The following is a 12755-nucleotide window of genomic DNA, read 5'->3' on the forward strand; positions in this document are numbered from 1 at the left end:
CTGCCCATCCCTGTCCTTGCATCAGCCTCCATATATGGCAAATCTACAATCCCTGTTCTCTGGGGCTCTGGTCACAGGTCACCCAAGGAGGCTGGGTGTGACATGAGATGGGGGGCCTTGTATGGGGGAACTCACCAGCACCCTGCCGGTCAATGTCTGCGCAGAGATCATGACCCCTGCCCAGTCTTTGACAGAGGTCATCCAGCCCACCTCACTGGCAGGAGCTTCCTCTTTTTCATGAGGGCTTTTCGCTGGTCCATCCGCCATGTTGCTGGTCGGGTTGTTGACCTTCTGTGTTTCCTGCAACATACAGACACACAGACAGTGCATCCATCAGTCCATAGGTGTAATAATCACTAAACCAATCCAACAGTCAATCAAAGTTGTTCCCACGGTGCCCTGTAACAGAGACACAATCGATCAATCAATAGGCCTAATAATCAATAAACCAACCAATCAATCATTTTTCCACACTGCAACACAGAGATGGACAAGATTGGCATCAATCCATTCATCAATCACTCTTATCAATTTATCAAGATTGTTTCGCACAGTCTGCTTCGTGATAGGGACAGACAGAGAAGCTTGGATCAGCAGGCAGGCACCCGACTCAGGGAGAGAGCCTGGTCCTGTCAACCTAACAGCTGATCCATTCAGAGCCCAGATGGTATTGCCCACAGCCTGAGGAGGTACAGACAGTGAGGACCATAGCATGCTACCAAATGGACACTGGCTAAAGGCTGAAAGCTCAATGCTAATACGCTTGTGCTTAATAGTCTCTAATTCATTATGCTGTGGCTCTTCAGTCCTGCTTTTTAGTGTGGAACTTTTGGGGCACAACAGTGATTTAGCTTCAGTTATGTTATTAATGTTTTGACTATTGTGACACTTGCAATGCATTAAAACTTTTGTTCACATGTAGTGTGATTATTTTTTTTTGCACTGTTGTTCATGTAGATTGCATGCTTATTAAAAAAAAGTAGTTAACCATCAGCAGTTTGTGTTTGTGTGTGTTTTATTTGTTGGAGTGCTAGCTTTTTGCCATCACAAACAGTGGAGAAGCCATAATGTTAATAATGTTGTACTGATGTGCTGATGCACTTTACCCAGGCAGTGTTTAGCAGGTCATTGGGTGCATCTACACAGCCTGAGGTCCCTGGGTTGACTAGTGCTTTGAACATCCCAGGAAAACTGGGAGGGGGGGGCACCACAGAGATCGGTGCTTGACTCCGAATTGCGGCGGTGCTGTCTTCCCTGACACACTCTAACACACTCCTCCACGCAGTGTGGGCAGACCCACAGGGGCGAACATGATTCACAACGCAGGAAATATACACAGCTCCCAAAGGGTTACGCCTGCCCAGGTGCAGAACACTTCATCAAAGGGTGGGCAGGAGAGCCATGCTTTCTGCTGGAACAGCCATCATAACAAAAACAACCTTTTTGTTTTAACAAAGAGAATGTGTGAAAATGAGAAAAGGATCCAGTACCAATCTGGAGCCGCTCTCTGCACTCATCCAATACTGCAGGATCATGTACATGTGCTGTGGTAGAGAACACTGCATGAGTAAAATATATTACACAGAGAGGAACTCCCACTGCAATGAATCAGACATGCTTGTCTCTGAATGTCCTACCAGCTATTAACTACACTATATGTGACTGTAACACTGCAGTATACATGCATTATGTAATAATTATCTCTCTCCTGCTGATAACAGTGGTTCCTATACAACATGAGAACATGTATCCAGTTTAGTAATCTCTGTATGAAAAACTTGTTTTTTTCTTTAGCAGACAATCTTATCCAGAGCAAATTATACATAGCTTACATTTTTTCAAGTTATCCACTGACACAGCTGGATATTTATTAAGGAAATTCAGGTTAAATACTTTGCCCAAGGGCAGTGCCTCACCTTGGATTTGAACCAGGAACCTTACATTGGGTTGGGAACCAAGGCAAGGGTCATGAGCCCTCAACCAGTATATCACTCCAATGCCCAGTTTAGCCAGCAGTTCTGCATCTGCCAATGCTCCAGTCCACTTCAGCTCATTCCAGGTCCCTACCTTCTGATTCTCTCTTCAGCAGGGGGAGCTGGGAGCACATGTCCTACTGTAAAGCACTCCGAGGAGTGTGGTGTGCTTCCATGATGTCTGACCAGACTTCGCCAGGTCAGCAGAGGCATAGTAAAGCTGCCCACGATCACAAGGTTAACACAACACTGTTGCAGAATAACCATGAAGTGGTAGGGTAAGTCTCTTTATCACCACTGAACTAGACAAAAACTGTGGCAAAAAACAATCTAGAAATAATTGATTGGTGTTCTTGGCCTGAAGAAGGAGTCAACCATGCTTTTTTACATCAGAAAATGGCTTCCTATGGCATCACTGTCAGATGGCAGCCATGCATAGGGTCAACAATGCATTTGAGCCTCAGAAGAGGGGTTCCTATGAGGTCAATGTCAGATGCTAACCATGCATAGGGTCAACCATGCTTTTGAGCCTCAGAAGATGGTTGACATTGATGTCACCATCAGATGCTACCCCCTGCATAGAGGTAACAGTGGCCATGGAGCAGTGCTCACAACCCTACAGTTGCCAGTTTGATCCCCAGATGGACCCCTACTGTTGTAACCTTGAGCAAGATACTTAACATGAACTTCCTCAGTAAATATCCTGTTGTATAAATGAATACCATGTTTTAAAAAAAGAAAAATGTGACCTATGTAAGCCACTCTGGATAAGATCATCTGTCATGCGACTATAAGCATACAGAGATCACTGATGTAACCCATTTGTTATCTCACTGCTTGCGTGTGGGTGGTGGCTCCTGCAAGCAACGCATTGCATGCAATCTATTCCTTCAGCTCAGAACAGGAGCAGCTTGCGAGGCTGCAAACAAGGGAGGCAGAGATCTCACCTGTATTTTATATTCATACTGAACCTTTTCTGGTTGTTTCACAGGATTCACAAGATTTAAATAAAGATCATACCCTCTGAAACGGATTCCCCTTCAATGTAATTGGATCTATTGTGCCTCCATTGCCTTTGTGTGTAACGAAAACGAAAATTAGGAAGCATTTCCAACCTTCGTTATGATCAAAATTCTTTGATATGTAGACATCAGAGCTCTTTCTAATAATGAAAATGGTTTTAATGGGAAGCACACAAAGGCACCTGAGATGCTACATTAGAGATAATTATGTGAAAAAGAATCAACTATTGATGGGAGATCCTTTCTTAAAATTTCTGGTTAGATCCTTCAGCCAATTGGAAAGTTTTGCACCTCCCCTATGGAAGTGTGGTATAGTAAGGAAGTAGTAAGGAGGTAAGGAGGGGGTGGTAACCCAAAGGTCAGTTTGATTCCCCAGTGGGGCACTGCTGTCATACCAATGGACAAGGCTATACCCTGACTTACCTCCAGTTGTATAAATGGATAAATGAATAAACTATGGATATGTGACTGTGATGTTATGCGCTGTACTGTAGCAGAAGCCTTTCCTTAATACCCAGAGTGGAGGGACATGGCAGTTCCTCCCCCTCTTTCCCATGATCACACAGGGTGTGCCACCGTTATGGATCAGATGTCTGCTGAAACAATCCCAGGGCCCAGCACAGTGAGGTTACACGCTTGGACCCATCCTGCTCAACTTCTGCACCTGCAAAAGCTGGGGAATGCACCCCCCATATCCTACCATGTTATCCTACCATCCTACCACCTCTTAGCCAGGGCACACTCTGCTCTCCTCTGACTCTCTGAGGAGCTTGTGATTGCAAGCGCACGCCTGATTCATTGCTATAGCAGCCGGCAGCACGTGAGAACACTGAGGCTGCAAATATAACTTTACAAACCACCATATCTGTCAATGCCAGTGTGCTGCTTTGAAAATCTGCCTCCCCTCATTTCTACACATGCGTCTTCAGTCTTGCAACAGTCTGTCTGCTGCAGCAGCCATCAGGGAATCTGTCCATGCAGTCAGAAGGTCACAGGCTTGAATTCCTGTCAGAGCATTGCTGTTGTACATACCCTCAAGCTAAGTGCTTACACAGAAATTATGATGGAAACACCCAGCTTCATAAATATGTGAAATGTAATCTTTGAAACCCACCCCAGACAGCAGCTTTTAAAAAGCATAGTAATTATACATTGCTTTTAAACTGAATTTTCAAAAGGCAGATTAAAACTAAATCAAATGTTCAAATTGGTGTCCTCAGTTTTATTCACACTCGTTCACATGCAACTATTAAAAATAATAATCGGAATGTCCTTCCATTCCCATAACCATGTCTGTTTGCTATTGCCATAGTGACTGTCTCTGTGTTCTCTGAACGTTATGCAAAATGCTGAGCATGTGGCAGTCGGTCGGGTCGAGCATGCCTGACTATCCCAAAAACACTGTCACAATAAATGCATCATGCTCTCCGTCTGCCACGGGAGGATTTTCCAGTGAAATTGGATTACGGTCTGTAATTGTTCTACACAGAAAGAGCTTAGTCTTCTCACAACTTGATCCTTCAAGTGACAAAGGCAAGCGAGCAGGCAAGCCTTTTCTGGAAAACACCATTCATTCCCAGCATTCTGTTTTTAATTTTAATTTTATTTGATCTTTTGCATTTACGGGGTCTATAGCTGCAGACGGGGTGTTGTTCCAGTGACTGCAGCAAAGCAGCAAGAGACAGGGTTTGCCTCATGATCAAAAAATTCTTACGATCAAACTTTTTCAATATTAAAGATGTCAGAGCTCTTTCTAACAATGAAACTGATTTTAATGGGAAGCATACAAGGGTATTGTGATGCTACATTAGACATAATTGAGTGAGAGAGTGCTGATGGGAGACTCTTCCTTAAAATGGCTTGCGTTAGCCAAGTCCATGCTTCAATCTTCTCTCCTCTTTGCCTGTGTCCTGCTCCATTGTAAAACGGCCCTGTCCCCTGTCACATGCCTCACACCCAATGCTCACATCGCACAGGGGCAGGTTGCTTTTCTCGCTGAAAAGAACTTCAGGCATGCATCAGGTGGTGCATGCCATGACTCCCACTGTGGAAATAAGCATCCAAGGGGGAATGGGATTCACCGGTGGGACACCACCTGTGTCAATTTCGTTGGCGAAAACTGTGATGAGAAATGTTCATCAACAAATCTTTTTCCACAACAAAAAACGACATGATAACGAAATAAAAATGCACCTTTGGAAATAAAAACTGTGACGAAATACAGTGCAGTTTTCGTTGATGAATAATAATGAAACGATAATTTCAGAGACAGACGAATGGACAAGCAATTTAGCTACCCTTTTTTTTTATCAAATTACTTGCAGGAACTCACTTTACAAAATATGCATAACCGTGTACTGCATGCTTATGATTGATTGATATACAGGTCCAGGTCGTGCTGCTCCACCAATGGAACACTCAGAAGAAAAAAGAGCCAATTTATGGAGAAATTGTATCTATATCACTAGTGCTATTGACAATACAACACAATGCAGAGCGTGTGGGTACAAAATCGGTGGGAAAAACAGTACATACATTGAGGTATTTGAAGGTGCACCAACCAGAAATATATGATAGGGTAAGTTCTATAGCTATCAAAATCAACTTAGCGGCATGACTGTTAGCTAAAAGCAGACGGCTGTCTTTTCTTGTTCACTCAACTTGTTAACGTTAATTGTGCATATCAGTAGGTATGTTGTTTAGGTGCAGGATGAATGTTAACATTACATGATCAACCTACTAAGTCAATGCTCCTAGCTAGCTGGACTGCTCCTAAATTTAGACTGCCTCTTACCTCCCCACTCTACAGCATAGATACAAACATCGCTCACTCTAGCTGTTGCCATTCTGTATTTGCAAGTTAGCAAGCTTATAACTACGATATCCAGCAATACTAGTGTTGTTCTAAGCTAGGTCCTACACTGTAAGACAAAGTCAGTGGAAATATTGTCTTTTTTCACTTACAGTATTGCAAATGAAGCGGTGGCCAATATGTGTTACTTGTTAGTGTTTATGTTAGCTTGCCAACGCAATAGCGATCATTGGCGCTGTTTGTTTACAGGTCAGCTAGTGTACAGTGTCCTATTATGCTTGTGTCGTAGAGATATTGTATATTCATAACCATTATTATAATCTTCGATTGTTTTCATGTACCATGTAAATATTATGACACAACCTTTCTGGATGTTACTGTATTATTAAATGCATCAAATTTAGGAGTCCCTGGCCCTGAGAAGAAAACCTAAGGAATGTAGCTGGCTTAAGAACATCTATGTGCTTGATGAAAGGTCACTGTAATGATTTAATAAAAAACTAATACTAAATAAGACTAAAACTAGTAATAATTTAAAAGACTAAAATGTGACAAAACTAATATGCATTTTAGTCAAAAGATTAAGACTAAATCAAAATCAGCTGCGAAAATTAACAGTGGACACCACATTCACAGAAACGGCAAGGAACATTAACAAGGGCAATCTGCGGCACCAAAGTCACGACCACAGGGAAATTACGGCTGCAGTATAATGAGTTTCAGTTAAAGGGCAGCTATGCGGGAAATGCACTCTCTGGAACACTGTCAGCAGTCCCCCATATAGTTATCATTCATGGGTGAGCGTGTGTATATGCAAGAATATAACATATATACTCTATGTACAAATGGAGTTTGAACAGTCTTACTCAAAATAGTCTTGAATAGTCTCATAAATTAATTAATAAAATTAAAAATTTTATTATTAAAAGTTAAATTAAAATAAATTAATTAATAAAATAAAAAAATTTTATTATTAAAAGTTAAATTAAAATAAATTTCTATTTAGTCAATTCCTTAAAAAACAAACATAGAAACTTTATCTGGATGTACCAAGTACAGACTGAGTTATTGGGCCTTACAAGACTGATTTATTCCCAACCAAACACTTGCTCTGGGTTATGTTCTCACAATGACATGCTGGGTGCCTTTTAAAGCACCAGGTACACCACAAAAGTGACTATGTGTACTTCAGGAGAGAATCACAGATAACAAAAATTACACAGATTATCAAATTACATAATACATACAGCACAGAATGTACCAGTCATCTGCTACAGCAAATAAAAGCAGCTGAATCACAAGTCAGAATTTTTAATAACCAAATTTACTGTTATTAAGCATAATTAGTTAATATATCAGAGATGACTGTATGAACAGAGTTATATTCCAGTGTCACCAGCAGGGTGACAGGGTCTCTCGTAACCCAAAGGTTGCAGGCACGATTCTTGGGTGGGGCACTGCCATCGTAACCTTGAGTAAGGTACTTAACTTGAACTCCTTCAGCAAATAGCCAGCTGTCTAAATGTGTAAAATGTATTGTAAGCAATGTAAGTGACCAAAAGTGGAACACAAACAAACTTTTTAATGTCTTCCCAACTTTGCCACAGACACTGGGGTAGACGTGTCTCTCCTTTCAATCCAAACATGAATGCCGGACAGCCACACACACACACGGTGGGACGCCATCGCCAAGCACCCAGGTCTGGTTTCATTTGTGGAGACTGGGGATTAGTAGAAATGTGTCCACCCATCGGTTTGTGCTAGCGACGTGCAAGGCCCTTAAAATACAGCAAGCCTGAATGTGGAGTTTTTTTTTCACACAGAGTGATTCATATCGTCTGCTGTCTTTAGCTCATGCTGGGAGGCATGTGTCAATAACGCAACGCAACGCAAACTGCAGCTCAAGGTTCTTAGTCGGTCGCCCAAGGTTACCATAGGAAAACTTCTCTGGAGCTTCCCTGTATCTTTAGCCTTTTGAGTCAGCGGGCTGAGGAACGGAGAAAACGCAGCGGCTAATTTAGCAAGATCCCTCGCCGTGGCTTACACATGGCCCTCTAGGAACCCCCATGTTTGAATTACAGTTATTGAACCCTCTGTATTGCACACAGCTCTTTACAATTCTGCTGACATGTATAAGGAAATGAACTGATGGATTCCACATGGCATTGCATTTATAAATGTTTTTAGCATGTCATATAAAATCAATTGCGCATCCCAAAGTCAAAGGTGCTGGTTATTTGACAGCCAGTGGGAGCATGCTATAATTCTGAATGGCAGAGAGGTTGAGAGGTCCACGTGACACAGTTGTTCACACACAACTTGGCTTTGCTGCAGCTGTTCCTTTGACTTTCACTTGCATCATTAGGCAATACTCTATTCTGGGGTGCCGTTTATTTTTAACCCCCGACCAGAGGGAGGAGACATCCATTAATCGGCTTAACATGATCACTTTTCCATTGGTAGGTGAACACATTTCACTACAGTTATAGTTAATGTTCGCAGAGCACGGTTTTATGCAGGTTCCAGGCAGAATTTTGGAATGCGTTCTGATTGTGAGCCAACAGTATTCCATTGTGATGTCATAGTTTGAACACTGTCAACAAGTGGTCACTCATGGAGTGGTCACCAGCAGTGCACATCTATTGGTCAGGGTTTTTAAGGCAATGCTGTAACTCAGCAGTATATATTCACTAGAGTTGGGACCGATCCAATCCAATATTGGTATCAGGTGCTGATACTGATGTAATTCACTCATCGGACATCGGACTGACGTTACCGATCCACGTAATGATCCATAGTCTGATGTTTTTATGAATTACAAATATTTGGCCTAATAATGCAATTTTAAGCCCATAACCAAAATGTTGTAGCACAAATTAATTAATTAGTAATTAAACAGTTTTACACAAATATCCAGTAGTCCGCATATTTTTTTTTTTTTTGTGTCCCAAAATTCATTAATTTAATAATAGAGTTACAGGCGGAGCGATGGACCATTAGTGTGCAACTGGGTGAGCTAGTAATGTTAACAGTTGGCTATCAACTCAACATGTCCTTAGTTTGGAGATATTTTAGTCCCGAAACACAGAAAAGCAAGACAGCAACTTGTAATGCATGTAAAGCCAACATTCCGAGAGGTGGAAGTTGTGCTGCATCGTATAATAATAGGGCTGTGCCCGACTCAGAATTTTGTCAGTCGAATCGGATTTGGCTGTTCAATATGAAGATTCGACTATTCCTTCCTTTTTTCCATACAGACTATCTGGCAATCAGAAAATCCATTGGCATGAGTTTCAGTGATGATTTCAACCACATTAACATAGTCAAATGCAACAGAGTCTTGGGAACATATTTTTGAGCATTTAACCCTTTCGCACGTACAGTCACACTGGTGTGATTAGCCGTTTAGCACGTATGCTAAACCCGGTGCAATTTGAAAAGTATATTGGAAAAATTCCAGCTAATTTTAGCTTTGAGGAAACAGCGAGTTAGCATTAAAACTATAGCAAATGCTAAATTTAATGCATTTTGGTATATTTTTTGCTCTTTTAACAAGAAGTGCTGTGTGGTTTACTACAGCCTTATGTAACCTTACACAACAACAATAATGCTAATAATGACAATAATGACAACTATTCAAGAAAAAGGAGCTCTGGTATCGGTATCTGTATTGGTATCGGCAGATATCCAAATTCAGGTATCGAATCGGATTGGAACTGAAAAAAAGTGGATCCGTGCATCTCTAATATTCATCACTTATTTTCCATACTTTGGCTAAAATTTCCTGAATTTAAATTACAAAGGAATAATACTCTCCTAAAAAGCGCAACCATTCTGCAAATAAACACCATGTTTCCGATTCCAGTTCTCAGCTAACTGTCTAAACAGTGGAAGGTAAGCTACTTGTGCTGCATCCACACATTTGTAATGCCATACTATTTATACAGTAGGTTAGAGGCTACCCACCACATTTGACTAAGGCAAAGGTAAGGTAAAACCTCACTGAAACCCTAATATGATTAGAGTCACCTTTCACTCGATTACAGCCCGGCGACCCCGTCGTGAAAAGTTGTCACATTGCTTAATCAAATCCCACCATAAAAATAGCGCGAACCAACAAATGCCTAGACAGCCACTTGTCTGTAAAAAGCTCAGCTCAAGAGAGCAGCCTTTAAAGCCATTTGAGCTTGAAAAGAGCCAAGAGTGTAGAGGCGTATATTCTTCAGCTGTTTCCCAGCAGAAGATAATGCACAAGCTTTGCACAAGCCATTTATGAAAAGCTGAATTGAAGAGGAGCACTGGAGGCCTAAATCTCAGATCTGAAATAGTGACAACATCGCTTCGCAAATAACAAGGGCATGATGTCAAGGAACAGAGATCTAGGAGAGTCATTCCATCAGCATAGCTGACAAGAGATGCAGCCAGACCTTCTGAGCTAGAGCAATACTGGACTGAGTTAGCAAGAGACTGGACTGAGCTACAGCTAGACTGGACTGGGCTAGAGCAAGACTGGATTGAGCTAGAGTGAGACTGGACTCAGCTAGAGTGAGACTGGACTCAGCTATAGAGAGAAGAAAGGAGGGAGAGATGAAGACATGAAAACAGAGGATGGCTCTTGTGCATTTACATTAAATTTACATGTTGTAATTAAGCAAATGCTCTTATGCAAATACAAAGTGCATTTAACAAAATGGCATGAAATGTTGTACAAGAAACAAGGACATGTACATGATACAACATCAATTGAAATGCAATATGTACATTACTGTGAGAAAGAAAACTACAAAATTCCAAAAAAACTACAAACAACAAAACTACAATATATAAAAATTACACAAAAAGGGAACAAGATCACACTAGGGTAGGGGAAATGAGGTACAGTTTCAAGAGGTGGGCCTTCAGTCCGTGATCAAATGTTGCTAGCAATTCAGCTGTTCTGACCACAACAGGAAACTCATTCCACCAAATAGAGGCCAAGATACGCAAAGGACGTGACCAAGACACAAAAATGTGAGAGGAGGGGACAGCCAACCATCCTGAGTGCAGTGTCCTGGCTGGTATGTAGGATGCAATGATGGACTGAAAATAAGGGAGAACTGAGCCTTACATTGCCCAGTAGGCTAATATGCCAAGTCATCACTGGTAGCCAGTGGATGGAGGTAAGTGTGGGTGAAACGTGAGAGAATTTGGGGACATTGTGGACCAAACAAGCAGTAGCAATCTGAATGAGCTGCAAGGATTTGATCACACATGCAGGGACAACAGACAGCAGGGAGGTCAAAGGTGAAAGGAAAGCCTTTCCCACATTGCGGGACTCCAGATGGCATCACCCAGCCAGCCATCTCCAGCTAACATATTTTCCGACTTTATGGAAAAGGTCTGGAAGACTGGGAGGCTATCAATGTCACAGAGGTTATTTGCCCACAAAATCACATTAGCTTTGGAGTCTCTATGCACAGAACTATTTTAAGGGCAGCTAGTCTAAAGAGGATTAGATGGTTTGCGCATGCTGAACAGGATAGGTGACATATGCCACTGTCACCGGGTGAGCCAAAGGTTTAAAGGCCCCTGCCCTGTCAGACTCATGTGTCTAGTGCCCACCTTGATCCATGATCCTGCAAACCTCTACAAGCCACTTAAAAGCTCACCTCCACATTTCTCAAAACACAACGTTTGGCAATAAATATTGAGGCACAAGACCCACAATATACACAACACACATATTTCACAATAGTTGACAACTGGCAAAATCTGATAGTTATCCTCAATTTGACACATGCAGCTTCATGCATAGCCTACACTGTGGCATGTATTTTACAATAGTAATATTTTGTTTTGCAATATCCGCTACAATACATGAATAAAATGGCATGGAGAGAGCAATAATTTTTTTATTGTCCAGTATGTATAGTGTATAAGCACACAAAATACAACGCATTCTCTGGATTGTTTGGACAAGCTTTGGATCTTGTGTGTTTGTACATTATTCTATATTCAAGAATGTATTCCATCACACGACACAACGCCATGACTGCTCCAGCAGAATATTGTTGGGGGAAAAGAGAGTGCACCATTCAGATGAGGCCCACTTCCACCTGAGCACCCTTTAAAAGAGTCCTCTGTTGGGAGAGATGCATTAGCAGCCCTCGCCATACACAACAAGACGGCAGGTCACAGTGCCGCATGCCAGAGCCTCCTATTCACAACAATGCAGCCATTGACGGATGATTTTCAGCCCCACTGGTTTGTGGCTATACATAACCTACACACACCATATTGTTCCAGCCACAAAGCGTGGGTGGACGAGCCTTGCTTTGCCCCCATTGCATTATGAGGTGTTTTTTTGAGAAGGAGCACAGGAGGGCCTGAATGGAGGTGCACTGTAAGCAGGAGTCCCAATGAGGATTTTCTATAGAAGCGTTTCTCGTGAAATAACAGCAGCCACAGGGCATTGGAGTAAGAGGGTCAAACACTGCGTGCCTTGCTTTGCCAGGCCCACCACCGAGGAGGCCAAGGAGGGATAAAGCTCGATGGGAAGACGTTAGAGAAAAACAAAACATGAAGGAAACCTTTGTAACAGAAGTGAAGTGATGCCACAGCAGAGGTCTCTGAAGAGCCTAAGTAGCACAGCACCCATGCTGGTTAAAGGTAGGGATGAGATTAATATTAAATTGCCCTAATATGTGAGCCTGAGATTGCTGAATGGGCACCTGGGTAGGCATTCAAATGCCCGTCAATTTGAAATTTGAAAAAGAAAAAAATTAGAGAAATTGCACACATTCTCATCAATATTCATGAAGGAACACTGCATAATTATGATAGATAATTCATTGATATGATTAATTTTCCTGCCTGAGAGTATCAGGGAACGTGGGACTATTGGCAGTAGCTGCACAGAAAGAACCTCAATCTCATGCAGTGGTCAAGAGGGAAAATGTTTAGTTTGAT

General features: G+C 41.9%; 1 protein-coding gene across 7 annotated transcripts in view; it reads right to left on the reverse strand.

The window, feature by feature from the left end:
- The window catches only part of kcnma1a (potassium large conductance calcium-activated channel, subfamily M, alpha member 1a), a 244435-nt gene that overhangs the window by 191239 nt on the left and 40441 nt on the right, over window positions 1–12755 (reverse strand). For all 7 annotated transcript variants that reach the window (XM_036546463.1, XM_036546461.1, XM_036546464.1 and 4 more), the window contains exon 2: window positions 136–300. In XM_036546463.1, coding sequence (XP_036402356.1) covers window positions 136–300 — 165 coding nt within the window. The remainder of the gene's footprint in view (window positions 1–135; window positions 301–12755) is intronic.

This window comes from Megalops cyprinoides, chromosome 15 (assembly GCF_013368585.1).
Source record: "Megalops cyprinoides isolate fMegCyp1 chromosome 15, fMegCyp1.pri, whole genome shotgun sequence".
Classification (NCBI taxonomy): domain Eukaryota; kingdom Metazoa; phylum Chordata; class Actinopteri; order Elopiformes; family Megalopidae; genus Megalops; species Megalops cyprinoides.